Source organism: Lepisma saccharinum, chromosome 2, assembly GCF_977018435.1.
Source record: "Lepisma saccharinum chromosome 2, izLepSacc3.1, whole genome shotgun sequence".
Taxonomy (NCBI): domain Eukaryota; kingdom Metazoa; phylum Arthropoda; class Insecta; order Zygentoma; family Lepismatidae; genus Lepisma; species Lepisma saccharinum.
Window position 1 is genome coordinate 129,646,540 of NC_139230.1, and position 17,962 is coordinate 129,664,501.

At 37.3% G+C, this 17,962-nt stretch overlaps 1 protein-coding gene across 1 annotated transcript in view; it reads right to left on the reverse strand.

The window, feature by feature from the left end:
- LOC145984496 (uncharacterized) overlaps positions 1-17,962 on the reverse strand; it is a 97,327-nt gene that overhangs the window by 20,748 nt on the left and 58,617 nt on the right. The window contains exons 7-8 of the mRNA XM_083118153.1: positions 9,099-9,167; positions 5,997-6,090 (exon numbers count right to left, since the gene is read on the reverse strand). Coding sequence (XP_082974279.1) covers positions 6,001-6,090; positions 9,099-9,167 — 159 coding nt within the window. The 3' untranslated portion in view covers positions 5,997-6,000. The remainder of the gene's footprint in view (positions 1-5,996; positions 6,091-9,098; positions 9,168-17,962) is intronic.

Consider the following 17,962-nt stretch of genomic DNA (forward strand, 5'->3'; position numbering starts at 1 on the left):
ATAGTTGATCTGTTACGTTCAAATCCACATTTATAATCACCTATAATCTCATTAGCATAAGGAGTTAGTCTTGTTAAAAGAATGTTAGATAATATTTTATATGATGTCAAGAGTAGAGAAATTCCACAGTAATTATTGCAGTTCATTTTGTCACCTATTTTAAACAGAGGAACAATGATTGATTTTTTCCACTGTTGGGGGTTTGTTATTTATTTCATATTAAACAAATAAATTTATGAATTAGACATATTAACAAATTCCCACCTTATTAAAATAACTTAGCTGGTATTAAATCAATGCAAGGTGCTTTGTTATTCTTTAGCTCTTAACCCTAGAATACTATCGTGTCCCCATATGACATTGCAACTAGCGCTACGTAAATTTTACATACATGAAGAAATTGATTTTCAACAGAACCTCTACATCAAGAAAGCAAAATGATTATTCTTTTCTAACATTATTTTGTCTATTTTCCTTATATTGGGGTTTTATTCTTCATTTAAAAATGTGTAAACATCGCTTTCAAAAAATTGAATATTTTAAGAGAATGTCTTGAAGCCTGTACGTACATTAAGAATGAAGGCGAAAAATTCAAACAATGGAAAGAAATAATAATAATATTTATAATACTGTAAATAAGGAATGAATGCATGTTTCTAAACTTTTGTTTTTTTAAAATCTAACTATCAAAATCGAATTTACGAATGTCAAAATTACGTGAAAGATTATTCTCGTTTTACTAGAGCTACGTAAAATTGACGTACAGTGCACAACATAACATACAAAATCAGGATGTTCAATGCTTGCACCCTTCTTACCACAGTGCTGTCTCACATCTGACAGACTACTTGAGGTGGAGGGGTGAATAGGTGAGAAGTGGGAGGTAGGAAAGGGGATTAAGGGCACACCACCCAAAAAATTTACGTACGGTAGTGTTCTAAGATTAAATAGCATCTTTAACTTCAGTCAAGTTAGATTCTGGAACTAATGGTTCTGCTGTTTGCATTTCATTTATTCTGATTTATCTCTTACATGAACATTTAAAAGGCCAATAAAGTAGTTCTTCCATCGATTTAAAATATTGCTTGGATCAGCCAAAAATTAACCGTTTATATCTTTTATCAAGTTTACTTTAGGTTGCCAAATCTCTTATACTTTTGTTTTTGCTGTTTGATTCAATTTCGTTAATTTTGCTTTTAAAGTATCTCTTTTTTAACTTGTAAACATGTGGTTAACTTCACCCTTTATTCTATTATAATTGCCTAAATTTGTATCATTGGAGTTATTTAACCACAGAAGTGTAGCCTGATTTCTTATTTCTATTAGATTATGACATTGATAATCAAACCTCAGCTTACTCTTTCATTGTTTATGGTAACCTACACTTTCCTTAGCTGCTGATTCTACAGGGTGTTTCCGGGCTGATGATATAAACTATCAGGGATGATGGAGAAGGGCACATGTATGAATTTGAGATAAGGAACCATAGTCCAGAAACGACTTAGTCAAACGTTATAAGTGAAAATCGGTGTATAAAGATTACCTTTTATTACCTGCACAAGTTTCACAAGCTGCTACATTCACAACAGTTGTTCAAAGTGGCATCCCACAGCTTCGCTGCAAGCATGACATTGTTGCACAAAGTTCTGGTGTAACTGTTGGAACAACACCAGGGTCGTTCGAACAATGTCACAGGCAGGGAGAATTCTTGCAAGGAGATCGATCCTCTTCAGTCCTGGCAAGTGTCTCGTACACAAGACTTTTCACATGAAACCACAAGAAGAAATCAAGTGGAGTTAGATCAGGTGACCGAGCTGGCCACAGAACGGGACCCCCTCTTGCTATCCACCTTTCACGGAACGTCTGAAGCAGGTGTTCACGAACAGTACATTCAAAGTGAGCTCAGGCTACATCATGTTGGAACCACATACGTTGACGAAGATCAAGTGGGATATGTTTCACCAATGATGTCTTGCAGAAACACAAGGTACACTGGTGCAGTTCAGCAGGGAGGAAGAAGTATGGGCTTATTAGATAATCATTTACTGTTGAAGAGATTTTCTCGGGCAATCAGCCAGGTGATATCTGGATAGGCTTCCAAGATTTCGAGAGCTAGCATCACTCTCATCTTCAGGGATTGAATTGCAGAGTGATGTTATATGTATTTGGTGAGGTAGGGGTCCGGTGTAGATGGTGGGCCAATCAGGTGACATTTCTCTGACATCCGCACTCCCTGTTGACTATCACTAACCAGGCTGGGTCCAATTCGAGTCCCGTGTCCCTGTTGAAGTTTTTCTTTTCCCTGTGTATGGCTATTGCTTCTTTGATGAGACGGTCCCAGTAATTTGATGATTTATTGATGATCTCGGTGGTTGTGAAGTCAATTCTATGGCCTTCCTGAATATAATGTTCTGCTAACCCTGATTTTTTGGGATGAAAATTCTTGATATAGCTGGCATGTTCCTTGCAGCGCTGTTCAATGGTCCTCCCTGTTTGTCCAATGTAGGCTTTACTGCAGGAAAAGGTGACATGGTAAACCCCGGGTGTCTTCTGTCCTAGGTCATCTTTAGGGTTTCGTAGTCGGCTTCTTACTTTCGATGGTGGTTTGTGGATCGTCCTGATGTTGTGTTTCGAAAGAATGAGGCTGATGACTGCAGAGAAGTTACCAGTGTATGGAACGATGGCTATCTTCTTGTCTTCTTGGTCATCAGGTGGGTCCGGGTTTGTTCGTTAGTTGATCTTGTGTGTTACTCTCCTTAATGTCTTGTTGATAATCCGTTCACTGTATCTGTTCTGTTTGAAAGTTGTGTGCAGGTGTCTTATTTCCCCTTGAAGGTGCTCTGTGTCGCTGATGGCAATGGCGCACCACACAGCATTGCAGTAATCATTGGCTGAACTCGATGCAAGGTCCAAAGTCAGCAGGAGTCAAAGCAGGCACTTTCTGACGATAGTAGGGGTGTAGCTGTTGTTCTTGTATAATTTTTCACACTGTATTGTGTGCAGACACCAATTTCAGGTGCAACTGATCAGGTGCTATTTGAAGGCTCCTCATCCACACGTGCAAGCACTGCTTCTTCCAATTCGGAAGTCTGTACGTATCATTGTCCTCCTCAGTCCTGGTTTTGTGGTTGCACATGCCCTGTTTCCTCTAACCATTGGAACAGTCTTGGAAACATGGTGTGGGTCGGATGTCACCTACGTGAGTACTTGGCCCGATACAACCTTTCGGCCTCCAAATTGTTTTCATTTGCTTGTCCGTACACAAAAATCATGTCCGAAAAGTCTGCTACCGTGTACTCCATTTCACTATGGCTGATCGACTGTTACACTTCAACTTGTAAACACAGACAGTCGACCATCCTTCACATCGGGACTGCACATGTCTGAGACATACATCATGCCATCTGCAGTGCAGTATTGGAGTTTCCTGTCCCCACCCCTCATGATTGTGTACGAGACAGCCTTGTGTACGAGACACCTGTAGTAGATTGAAGAGGATCTCCTTGCAAGAATTCTCACTGCCTGTGACATTGTGCGAATGACCACGGGGTTGTTCTAACGAGCATGCCAGAACTTTGTGCGATGATGTCATGACTGCAGCAAAGCTGGGAGACACCACTTTGAACAACTGTTGTGAATGTAGTAGCTTGTGAAACTTGTGCAGGTAATAAAATTATTACATTTACATTTACCGATTTTCACTTATAACTTTCGACTAAGTTGTTTCTGCACCAGGGTTCCTTATCTCAAATTGATACATGTGCCCTTCTCCATCATCCCTCAAAGTTTGTATCATCAGCCCGGAAACATTCTGTATTGCATTACGTATGTGTTCACAATTTCAATGTACGTCTGTTTTGTTTATAGTTTCATCATCATTTAAATCCTTCAAATCTTCAAATCTACTTGACAGGTTAATTTGGTAATCTTTATTAATTCTTTCAGAAGCAAATTTTTCCATATTGAATGTTAGAACATTTAGATTTTGTTGCTTATAATATATCACTGAGAGTCTTTCTCTTAATTTAGCAATTACAAAACAATAGTCAATGGGACAGTCAGCACCTCTTGTGAATGAACGTCAATCATACTAGTATGTCTTCCTTTATCAATGAGAATATGATCTATTTGATTATGAGTTCTACCATCTCGAGAAGACCATGTATATTTGTGTTTAAAAGTGGTATTTTTCACAATTAAATTCCTTGAGGTTGCAAAAGTAATTTTATAACATTGCTTAATTCATGAAGACTTTCTTTACCAATAGTGGGTTTAAGTGTCTCTCCTTTACCAATCTGTGCATTACAGCCACCTAACAGGATTTTCATATCACACTGGGAAAATTTATCGAAGATCTGTTCTGACTCTGCATAAAAATCTTGTTTAGTATTATTATCATCTTTATCTTCTGTTGGCGCATGAATGTTTATTCTTCTTCTCACACGTGTCCCTATCGCTCCATTGCGATTTTGGACATAGGTACTGAAGGAATGTATCAGACAAAACATAAACACAAACATAAATAGGTCCAAATTTTAACACACAAGACAACACAAAACTCTTTCTCCTATTCACTAAAGTAAATAAGTCCTTAGCGGTATGAATGGAACGAACACAACACGCACGTCCGCCCACACTGAAGCACGAGGCGAACTATTTTTCCATGAATGTTTATTAAAACAATTTTGCACCACCTAGCTTGTAAAACTGCATATGATATCCTATCATTAATAAATTCTACTGTTTTAAGGGCCGAGATAATTCTATTATTTATGCAGAACCCTGTTCCAAATATTATCATTGTCAGTACCGCCATAGAAAAAAGTATAATTTTTAGTTTTACAATTACATTCTCCTGGGCATCTAACTTCCTGGATCACTACTACATTTAATTTATACTTAGCTATCTCATTAACTGTACACTGAACATTCCAGGCTCAGAACATTCCAGGTGCCTATTTCAATATTCTCATTCCTAATGTATAACCTATCCCTAGTCCAGGGACCTCCCAAAGTAGTGCCTGCCCGGAGATTCAAATGACAGACTATTTAACCTCCAGAATATTTTACCATGGGAACATCCATGGCCCATATTTCTGATCCTTAACGTACCTTTTTTACAGTGCAAAGTTGTCAGCTCTACACCAAAGAGCTGGCTCCCATGGCGGAGTGATTAGCACATCGCGTTATGAAGCCAGGGGTTCCGGGTTCAAATTCTGACCTGGTCAAGGGTGTTTGTGAGTGTCCATTCGTCAATTTAATCATTTCATCACTCATTCCCATCTTCGCAAATTAGCCAAAAGTCGCACAAAAAGCGAAGTAAAATAAAGCAAATCAATAAATCTACGGCAAACTCCCAATATGAACCTGTTGTTCATCAGTGGATCCCTCGAATCTAGGTGGGATAATCACATACTAGTCCACCAACCATACCCCACATTTGCCAATTGTAGGATGCTCATAGAGCCATGACAGGACAGATATGTAAATCCCAAGAGAGCAAAATGTTGACCATTATAATCTGTTGGTTGACTAACTGCAGTGAACAAGCCACTGGGCAATGGGTTTGTAACGTCCCTACACCAACCATTTGCAATTTTTTACTTAATTAGAAATTTATTTTAATTTCTGTGAATTTTCAAATTATGAAAAATATTTTACTTCTAGGCATAAAGATAAGGGATATTTGAATATTCTAGGGGAGTTGAAGGGAAAATGTAACAGTAAAAGATGAAATTAATTGTCTTTTGGTTTGGGTGGAACACAATACAAACAAAAGTAAATAAAAAGTTAAATTAAACAAGCAATATGTAAAATATCTTCTACCTTATAACTTGATTATGCATAGTACTTGAATTTTCATCGAATGACAATTTTAGATTGTCAACTCACAAGAGACAATAAAGCTACAACATTTCATTTAATTTCAAAAATAGAGATTCAGGGGCACTTTGACATGGCAGAACAAACTTTAAGAGTTGGGAAAAAGCACTTACCATTTTATTCACTGGAAGGAACATTTTCATTGTCACAATCAAAAAACCGGTACCCTTTTCGCATATACACTGGCTTGTTGACAACCTCCCCCTCCTGCAACAAAATAATCCATTACATTCGATTAGTGGATTTGTTAATAATTTGTTAACAATGACATACATATTTTCCACAACTTTTTGTACATTTTGCATCAATTACATTGCTCTTTTGAATGTCACTACATTTATTCACATTTCAAATTAAAACCAGCACAAAACATGGTCATAGTAACAGAAAGAAAATTCAAAGAATAATAACCCCCAACCCCCCAAAAAATATCAAAATTAGATTATCTTACTGTGGAAAGTCTTGTGATCCATGTGGACAAGAACCACACATTTAATTCCCAGAATGAAAGGCATTGACCACAAGCAAATTACAAAATACAAATTATACAGGGTGGAACAGAACTCTACCAACAAACATTATTCACAGGTTGTTCAGGGATGTTGGGTGAATGTTTTGGCATATGAGGAACCCATGGTACCTTTATACAGAGTAAGGTGATCTTGATGTGTCATACTTGTATTATTCCTTTGGGCTGTGAGAGATGGGTTCTGATTCATTAGAAAGAAAAAAATAATCAACCACTCATCTTCTTCTGTAATATTATGAATAGCAATACAAGCAATACAAAAATTATGAGAAAAGAAACAAACCAAGGACAAATGTTAAAGAGGGGTGGAGGACCCTGAAGTAAGCCTGCCTCCTCCTGCATACATTCGAGTGTATGCACTTATTTACTTATTGTCCTGGTTACTTAAAATATGCCAAGACGTCAGTTGTGTGCATTTTTTACGGTTCCCCAACCTTAACATTTCTAATTTATTGGTTCAGTTCTATAATATATATTATAATATAATACAATACAATACATAGTAAAAGATATATAAAGATTAATACAAACATTGTTATGTTAGTTCTCTACATAATTAATTGTGGTTGATCTCTCTATACTGGGGATCAAAACTTTGTTTGTAGTTTGTTCAGCCTGTTTATGCAGTAGCGAATTTTGTTATGTATTCAATTTAGAGCTGAGAAACCGAAGCCTATTAATGTAAGTTCTGGAAACCAGAACCAGCAGGGTATAGCAATTGCATTGCTTAGATCCTTTGTGAAGCATTGATTGTACCAGCATCTTCCGTCCATTCCTCTATCCCAGAACGTGGCCCCTGCACTTGGTCGCAATCAAACATTAGTGCTTATATTATGCAGGGGAGTTGCATGGTGATCGTACATGTTTCGTTCCTCACGGTTATCTTAAATGCAGAAAAGAAAATGTAGCATTCCTTCGGCCTCCACCGCAACACATGTAATCTGCTTACCTTGCACATTCCTGTAATTGCTTGGCTGGCATTTTTCTTGGAACAGCGATCAAAAATGTGTGAAGTGCAAAGCCCGTGTTAGTACAATGCTAATGGAACTTTTGTATCCCTGCCGAGATGAAAACAAGTTTTATCGTTCTTCTGTTTATTATTGAGATACTGTTGCATATACACACTGTGTTCCTTACTAAATTTTAATACCACTAACTAAAATGTGTAATAGGTAGTTTTGTTAGGTCTGTCAGTTATATAGTGCCAGTTATTAGCAGAGTAAATGCATTGGGGTTACAAGCATGAATTTAAAACCTAGAACAAAACTCGTACTTCTTTGTTAAATAACTGTACTGTATGTACAGTACAGTACAGTGCATACTATTCAATACAAAATGTTTCTTTCGAGCAGCTGTTCAAAATGTTGACTGCCATGATCACGACAAACTGTACAGCAATACATTATGGACTGTCACACATGCTCTAGCATCCCAGGAGATTGACACACCATCTTCAGTGGCTGCGATAATCCTAGCAACCAGGTCCATGGGAGTGTTGACTGGAGTCTCGTACACTAAGCTCTTCACATGAGTCCATAAGATGAAGTCCATTGGTGTCATATCTAGTGATTGAACTGTCCATGGAACAGGACCACCACAACCAAGCCACCTTTGACCAAACTGTGCATCAAGATGTTCTCTAACAGTGACTGCAAAGTTTTCGGGTACCCCATGGCAATCAGTCAAATGGTATTGCACTCAGTAAACATATGCAAAGGTAATTTAGCTCAAGAAATGAAACAAATTTGGTGTAAACATACACAAAGGTAGTCAAGTTTGAACAACCAAAGAAATGCAATTACTTTGTAATAAGGTACCAGGGACAATGGGTTCCTCATATCAGAATACTCAGTCAACATCGCTGAACAATCTGTGAAATGATGAAGAGGATTTCTCAGGCAATCAACCAGGTGATTTTCAAATAGGTTTCTGAGCATTCAAGAAATAACACCACTCTCTTCTTCAGGGATCCCTTCTTTGTTCGCAGCCAGGAAAGCTTCGAGAACGTGTAAAAGTTTGTCAGTATACTTTTGTTCAACTCTATATATTTCTTATGTTACATGTATCTGACATGAGTGATGTTTATATATATAAGTTTCAGTGGACCTGCTAATTTCCCCCTGGTCCAACGTGATGCAGAACTAAGAAACATATATGCTTTGTAAAACTGCATGGCAGTGTTTGAATTTTTTTTACATACACATATCATAATCAGCTATTTGCTTCGTACTATGATGTTTTCTTCAGCCCTGTGACAGAAGCTGATAGAAGATGAGATGTACATGAAGTTGAAACTGCAAAGTTTTAAGGAATTAATTCAACCATGGCAAAGTTTTCTTCCAAGAGTAATTTTTCTCTCTAATTCTTATCATTAACTCCATTTTTATTTTGTATTATTCTTATTCCTTTGCAACTTTTACTGCACTTTAACAATTATATTTTTTGTATGTTTATATATTTAGCTTCTTGTCTATTTCTTTAAGCTAAATGTGTTGATGAGGATGAATGACGATGACATGAAACTCAATGTAATATGAGTGCCTTCTCCAGCAACTTGAACCCAAAATATTCCATGTGAAATTGCATGTTACGTGATGAGGTAAAGATATATAGCACAATATATCATAATTATGTATTAAAATAGTGCAAAGCAACTGCAGTGAACAGGCTATTGACTAACGCCTACCTCTTCATCATTTGAACATGATTCAAAGAACCGGTACACTCTAGCTCGGCTCGGCACTGTTGGTGTATCCTGCAATTATTTTTTAATCAAAAATTAATAAAGCTTCATAATTACCATGCAGTAACACTTACAAAGAAACCTGATAATTAAATATACAGCAGGCATTCATCCCTCCCCAAGGCCCTACAATATTTTGGTCCCCACTCAATTCCCTTCATGTCCGTACAAGAACTCATTAACTAACTAACTAACTCCCTAGCCTTCTTAAACCCGAAGGTTCATGGCTGCAGCAACACAGGCCTTCCATCTTTCCCTATCTTGAGCAAGTTCTATATACTCTTTTCCATCCCTACCGATTTCCCTTAGGTCCATCTCAACGTTGTCCCTCCTTCTTCGTCTTGGCCTTCCTACAGGTCTCTTACCATCAGGTTTCCCAACAAGAATCCTGTAAACTCCTCTTTCCTCTCCCATTCGTGCCACATGGCCTGCCCACCTAAGTCTTCTGGATTTAATTAAGAACTCATTACAAACCAAAATTTATATTCTTCATCTTTGTTGCAAAATACAATTTTTGAGAAAAAAAGTTGAATAACGTTTTCTGACAACTACAATATTCACAGTTAAAATGAATCCACAACTTTTCCATCCGAAACCCTCAAGAAGGCAGAATGAAAATTTTGCATTTTTATTCCCCTCTCACTAATATAATTTAGGCTGAGCGAATGCGGGAGAATATATATAATAAATATGTTAGTAAGGTTGAAATTACAGCATGCATGCATCCAACCATAGCTGTCTCTCTGCAATCATGATGTTCTGGGTTTGATCCCTGGTGGAAACACATTGCACAGTAGTTTGGATACCACTTAAACTGTAGGTGCAGTCACATTTGACCTATCTGAGCATAAAGCATACTGAACACAAACTCATGCAAATTGCAAGACCTTTCAGAAAATAATGAATGATTATGAGGAAAAACATGAGAAATACAGCATAGCACACACAAATAATATACTTGTTCTCCAACATTAGAATGCACTATGAGCATGGATAAATTGTGGGGTTAATAAAACAACTTAAAAAATGCAAGTTTAGCAAAGCAACTCTACAACAAGTCAGATGAAAATGACAGGGCTTCTCAAAGCAAACGGATGCATAAAATATGTTCAATATGAATGAATGGAGCAAAGAATGAGGGGTAACATTTACAATTCTATATTATAAATAAATAAATAAAAAAAAATCTCTGGATATGAACCCAGTCAGGGCAACATCAAGTTCTTTAACATAACTTGAATAATCTTTCATGGCCCAACAGGTGAAAAAGTGAAAGGAACATAAGATATTTCTTCCAACAAGTGGTCAGAATGTATTATCCAACATGAGAAAAATGATGTAATAATAGTTTTAGAAGATATGAATGTTAAATTTGGGAATGTATCCAAAACTACAAAGGGGAAGGTGATGGAATTGTGAACATGTTAGGATAATTGAGGCATTTCAGATATTAGAGGTGCACTCAACAAAGGCAGATTTTTCTTTTATTGTTGTAAGACTGTAGGAACTCATGGAACATCTGACAGAAGTCTACCATGACTGCAGTCCTCTGAAATATGTTTAGAATAGGACAGTGAATGAGCAATAGAACATGACAGATGTTTCAATACTGCTTATTCCAGCAACTTTTTTATTTTGCGAGTTCACTTTTAAGAGAAAGAGTGACAATTTCACACCAGTTGCACATTTATTTCAATATCGTCGGAATGGGCACTGCTACTAAAAAAAAAACTTTGAAAAATATAATGAATAAGTATTTACAGAATCCTATGGATTCCTCATGTGGAATCAACTTTAACTACAAGTTACGGCTAATCAAATGGGAGTTTCAACTTTTAATATGACTAAGACATTGTTCAACATGTCCTTCTCCCATCCATGTACTTTTCTACATCATTGGACATTGGATATTTGATATTCTCGAGAGGATGAATAAAATAATGCTTCCATAAGTGAAATGTACTTCTCCTTGCTCCTACGGCCATCCTAGCAGTCTTGCCAAATCTGATGTGCACAAAAGAGCTAAATTTAATCTTAAATGGAGCTAAAGTTGACTTTAAAAGGCATTTTAGTCACCCTTCATAGGGTAAATTTAGTTGCCAAGGGGGTGGAGTTACTGATATTACCGTTAACTTTGAAGTGATGACAATTTATTCTTAGTTCTCATCATATAGATCCGGCAACATCACACATCTTAATAATCTATAGGTGGCTGTATGAAATCCAAAATAAAGGATTCCTGAATAACAATCTTCATCTTCACCTCAGCCACAGTGCTACACAGCTGGGTAGGTAAGAGGGAGGGGGGGGGGGCGATGCAGCCAATATAACAATATCACGTCACATGCAAAATGTATACTCATGGCAAAAGTTGGCCTATGTGGGCTGGAGCCAGTGATAGCATCATAGTGGGGCAGGGGACGGGTGCCAATGTTCACAGCCAAATGAGTGCATGAAAGAGCCAGATCTGGCTCCAAAAGAGCTAAGTTGTCTACAGTGCTCCCCAGCTGCCTCAGAGAAAAGGACCTTGGGGAAAATGTCACTCTCTCCTTTAATCTCTCCAATGCCTCAATTACTCATAGCTGAACATGTAATGAAGATGAAAGGATTATAAAGCACAAACTTTAGCAAGTGTTCAGTGAGTGTCTCCTTAGGTATAAACATGTGAACAAATCTATGTTAAAGATCAAATACATACATACACAATCAGTCATGTATGTATTTGCAGACATTATTTAGAATGTGAAAAACATTTGAATGTTCCCAGCACAGGAAATTTTTGGACCTGAAAATGTAACATGAGTGGTTCAAGGAAACTTGAGTGTACATGGGAGTCCATGTGCTACTCAACTTTCTCCATTGCACACTTGAGTCCTCTAAAAGTATTGAATATTCTAGGGATAGGTACAAATATTCACAATAAATGGAATTTCAAAAATGTATATTTTTAATGTAAGCATTACTGTTCCTTTTGATTACTCCGAAAGAAAAATACATGCACAACCCACTTATGGATCTTACCTTGTTTGTTAATAGTGGTAAATTCAATACAAATAAAGCAGGGAGAATGGTTTCTTAATAGTAATGTTTCCATTACAGTTTCAAAGCACTCTGTCTCAAAGGCAACCCCACCCTGCCCCCATTATACATACACATATACCCACACACTATGCAAGTGGTAGCACTGATAAATAGTATAGTTCTGCATATATTTGTATCCTCCTCCTCCTCCTTACCAACACTTTCATATTAAAAGTATGTGATGAGAAACATCAACAAAATAAAAGCATGTAGAATGAATAGGATCAAGCAGGTTGTGGAAGATACTAAACATCTTTAAAGTGAAAAATGATAATGGAAATGTGTGCTTGAACTTGGTAAATTTCAGGACTATATTCACACAAATCTACAACAGTCCACACATTGGAGTAGTTTTGCCCATCCGCTTGGGAAAGGGGGGGGGGGGTCTAGCTGAGGCAAACATTATCGATGCCTTTATCCATTACAAAAATCATCACATTCATTCTCCTTGGGAGACAGCTGATCCCCACATCATCTTATCCAAAAGAATTGTTAAAAGCAATAAATACGCTATTATAGATTGTTGCAAATTTGTTAAAGAACATGTTTCATCTTTAGAATAAAGGTGTATTTTTAATGTGCGATAATATTAATGGGTAATCCTGTGTTCATGGTACTGAGCAAATTATAATGCTGCAAGGCATTTAAAAGCACAATGTACATAGGTAATGGAATAGTAAAAATTTAAATTTCCTTAATTTCTTTACAATGATACTTTGCATGTTCCTAATTTTACTACATATTTTCCAAATTTTACTACAACTTGCAACTCGATTCGTGAAAAAAACTTTAAGATGAACTTAGAGAAAAGAGAGGGGATGAACTTAGTTAGTTTGCTATCTTAAAACAGTACTTAAAGTGAAGGAATGGTGAGATGATGCTTTCCTCAAGTTTAGAGAATTCTAATACAACATCCCCACCACTGCGATAATTGCAGTCTTTCATGGCACCCCTCGTCCATGTTTTCGGGCTACAATTTCAAAATTTGATTGTATGAAGTCTTTCCAGATATCTACACCCCCTCTGCAGACACCCTTGTGCAAAATATCTAATTGAACAGAAACCAATGCAATTCTAAGTTTCGTTGATTCAGATTATAGTCCATTACTGCCTATTGGCAAATCAGAAACCAAATAAGAATGAACAGCAACATATAAATTTTGCCAACATTTAATGAGCAGCGTCGTATAAACAAAAACACACACACACACTTAATGAATTAATGTGTATTTTTATATGTAGAAACATATGGGACTCTGAAATCAAGTGGACTAAACTGGAGCACTATAAGTTTTATGAAGCATTCGGATCTTAAGAAAATGTCTATTGAAAAAGTGAATTAAGGAAACAAAGAATTACAGACTATTAAAAAATTGAGAACCTCGCAAGTTACTGAATTATCGTGAAAGGTGTGCTATTTTTATTCTCTATGTAGGCTTAAGGATAAATTCATATTCTTTATTAAAAGAATTACAATTTGTGCCTGAAAACAATTCTGAATGAAACAAAATATATAAGAAAGAACATGCACTAATAAATGATGGCATGAAAGATGTAGAAAGTTGCTACCTATTGGTGAAATATTATTTAATTATCCTGAAAATTAAAGATTTAAATGGAAATCTTTGACCAAACAACTTTTATATAACCCTGGCCATGCAACTTCAAAAGAATACCAATTATGATATTCCAAGGAGGTTTTATACGATCACTTTGCCTATGCATTATTTAAATTTATTTCTGAAATTGAACAGTTTAAGCCTGTTTGCTCGATGCCTGACTTTTACTATTAATAAAAACTCTATTAAAAGGAATGATCATTCTATCATCTGTGCTTTATTTTCACAAATACTGTGAAAGAATGATTTTTGGATAAATTCCAATCTCGAAAAGGTCATTAAGATTTCTTGCTGTTATACAACCAGCATAAGCATGTATCCTTCCATGAAAATCTTCCTGTGGGTTACTTGAAACAAAAAATAAGCTTCTTCTTACCTCCAGAAGAATGAATCCTGAGACTCCAAAAGATATCTGAGATTCCTAGAGCAGCATCCCTAGAAGTGATCCATAAGATTCACCCATCACCAGGAGAGATGAACACAAACACAACTTTCACCTGCACCGCCTTCGTGCAACGAACAATCCTAATAAACCCACCACATCTGTATACATATTTGTGATGCAGTGCAACACACAAAACATATTTTGAAAAGAGTGATTTTGCCAATTAACTGTAATAATCACCATTTAATATAACAATTACGCATGATTGAATCACTTGTACAGGATCGCAACACATTCACGTGATATTTAGGCATACATCTTTAGATGCCCCCTTGCAATACAAACCCACAGAATTTAAATTCACTTCTTTGAACTGACATCTTTGCCCTCTAAAACTGCTTTTCTGTTTAAGTCTTTACAATGACGGCTTGTGTTTTTCATGTTCCAAAAATAACACAATCGTTGGAACTCATCGTTGAAAGGCTACATTTATGTAAATACTGGATACAATGCTGATACTGTTTGAATGTAACAATGTCTACCTAGTGCTCCGAGGTGGAAGATCAAAAGAAATAACGGTGATATATTTTCTTTGAAATCTTGTTCGGAACATATGGTCACCAAAATATGCGAAGAAATATGTTATTTTCAACACTAACAAAATTTTCTAAGTGCTTGGTTACAACTGTCACTGTAATACCCTCTTCCTGCTTGTGTTTGTAGACCTCACTGTAAGTGCAGTTGGATGGCACACAGAATATCTTTTCATTATTCAACAATAAATTTTTATCCTACTTTCACCACATTCATTTTGCCTTGCTAATGTAAATTTTCGAATGACTAACTAACTAACTCCCTAGCCTTCTTAAACCCGAAGGTTCATGGCTGCAGCATCTTTCCCTATCTTGAGCAAGTTCTATATACTCTTTTCCATCCCTACCGATTTCCCTTAGGTCCATCTCAACGTTGTCCCTCCATCTTCGTCTTGGTCTTCCTACAGGTCTCTTACCATCAGGTTTCCCAACAAGAATCCTGTAAACTCCTCTTTCCTCTCCCATTCGTGCCACATGGCCTGCCCACCTAAGTCTTCTTGATTTCATTATTCTAATAATATCTGGACATGAATACAAATTATGTAGTTCTAAATTATGTAAATTTTCGCATGACATGTTCTAATATAAAATGTGTGGAAATGACTAAGTAGATCTTGAAACTCTCATTTCCTTGCTTTGTATTGAAACAATGAAGCTCAAGAAAAGTGTTATTGGCTTTTTGTGTCAAGATTTATGTAACGCTAAGTTATACATATAGCATAATTGGGAAAAGAGAGACGCGGTAGTATATAAATATGGAGCAACTAGTACTCACTTTTATCCACGAAGCTGTTTTTTCTTTTTCGATTAATTTCAGTGGCCACTGCCACCATCCTCCTTGGAACTTGCTGTACTGTTTCTTGGCATGCATCTTTTGTTTGTAGTTCTCTGGCTGCCGCTAGGTGCGCTGTTGTTAACTGTGCGTCTCGGTCTGTGTTGTCTGCTATTTCCGGGCAATAACTGTTGTAGTAGGGGAATCCAAGTGTGGTGATCTTGCCCGCTATTGATGTTTAGCTCGTGTGGGAAATGCAATATGGCATGCATTTCCTTGATTTTGGTGTCTACGAGCATGTGGGCAGTGTGTTTGATTTGAACCTTTTGAATCCAGTTTGTAATCATGCACAAGGGCGATTACTCTATGAAAGTAATAGACAAACTAAACAGTAACTCGTACAGTGTCATCAAAAAGGACGCCACAGACAGGTACAATAGAATTGTGAAAAATGCAGTGAAATCTAGTGTTATACTCAGTGAACAAGACCACAAATTCCTTTTCAACCCCCACCTTTCACCTGCCATTGCCTATGGCATTACCAAAACTCATATACCTGGAATTCCAATGTGCCATATAATAGCTGGCTTCAATTACCCCACGGTCCAACTAACAAACTGGCTAAAAAACAAAATATCTCAATTCAAGCACAAACTAACATATGTGTTCTGCAACAGTGCCGATGCTAAATATCTTGTGACTTCAATAGTGCAAGCTGACAGTGCAAAATTAGCCAGCATTGACATAGTAGATATGTACAGTTCAATCCCCATATACCTAGCGCTGCGTTCAGTTGAAAGATGGCTGACAACATACAGAATCCCTGCTCTAGAGGTACAAGAGATAACCAGGCTATTGGATGTCCAAAACACAATTACTTTCAGTTTGGTGATAAATTCTACAATCAATCAGAGGGAGTTGCAATGGGCAATCCACTATCAGCTACTTTAGCCAACATCGTTATGCACCTGCCTGAAAAAGAGATACTCCACACTCCAGAACTACAATACATCTAATATGGAAGGTACGCGGACGACACAATAGTCGTATACAAAAAGACAGAAGAAGTCAACCTTCTAGTGAACAAGCTAAATAGCATTCACCCAAGGCTCAACTTCACCATAGAACAAGAAAAACATGGTAAAATCAACTTCCTGGACATCACAATCAGCTGAGCACTTAACAAATTCACAATCAAGGTCTACAGAAAATTGGATGCAGGCAACCAGTACATACATGCTGTCTCTAGCCATCCCCCCAAGCAAAAAGCCAATGTGTGGCTGAACATTTATCGAAGAGCTTTCTCCGACTGTTGCAGAGAAGAGAATCTACGAGAGAAGATAGCCCTGAAACATGGCTACACTGAAGCACAACTTTCCACTTGGTGCAATAAAGTGGAAATACAGGTCAGACACCCTAACCAACCACAATCAACCCATCTGCAAGCAACCCACCCACAATTAACCTCCAGCAGCAAATATAAATGGTTTGCCTTCCCTACCATCCCACCACTTCCAACCGCATATCCAAAGCCCTTCTCCCATATGCCATCAAAGTAGCGCACAAACACAATTCCAAAATAGCTGATAAACTGAACAAACACAAACGGTACTTCTGATCCCCCCCCCCTTGATAACCCAGGTGTATACGATGCCGAGTGTGAATGCAAGGCACATTACATCGGCAGGTCCATCAGATCTGTCAATGGAAAAATCCAACAGCACTCTTAGCAGATGCGAAAAATACCGAACCAACTACTGGTCTTGCTAAATATATAAAATACAATAGCCATAAAATTCAAAAGGTTCAAGTCAAACACACTGCCCACACACTCGTAGAAACCAAAATCAAGGAAACACATGCCATAATGCACTTCCCACACGAGCTAAACATCGATAGTGGGCAAGCGCACCACACTTGGATTCCCCTACTACAAAAGTTATCGCCCGGAAATAGCAGACAACACAGACCGAGACGCACAGTTAATAACAGCACACCTAGCGGCAGCCAGAGAACTACAAACAAAAGATGCACGCCAAGCAACAGTATAGCAAGTTCCAACGAGGATGGTGGCAGTGGCCACTGAAATTAATCGAAAGACAAAAACCAGCTTTGCGTATAAAAGTGAGTATTAGTTTCTCCGTATTTATAAATGTATAATCCACATACTCATATTTTGTAGAGAAAATTTACAACAGAGGTATTTTACCAAGCAAAATCCCTCTGAGTCCACTAGTTACATACATGAAGGAAGCAAATGAACTATTTAGGTTATAGATTGAACAGTTGCAATTTTAAATCAGATCGGTAAAAATTCGCTTACAGGCAGTGCTTTTTCTTGCAGCTTGCAACAGTAT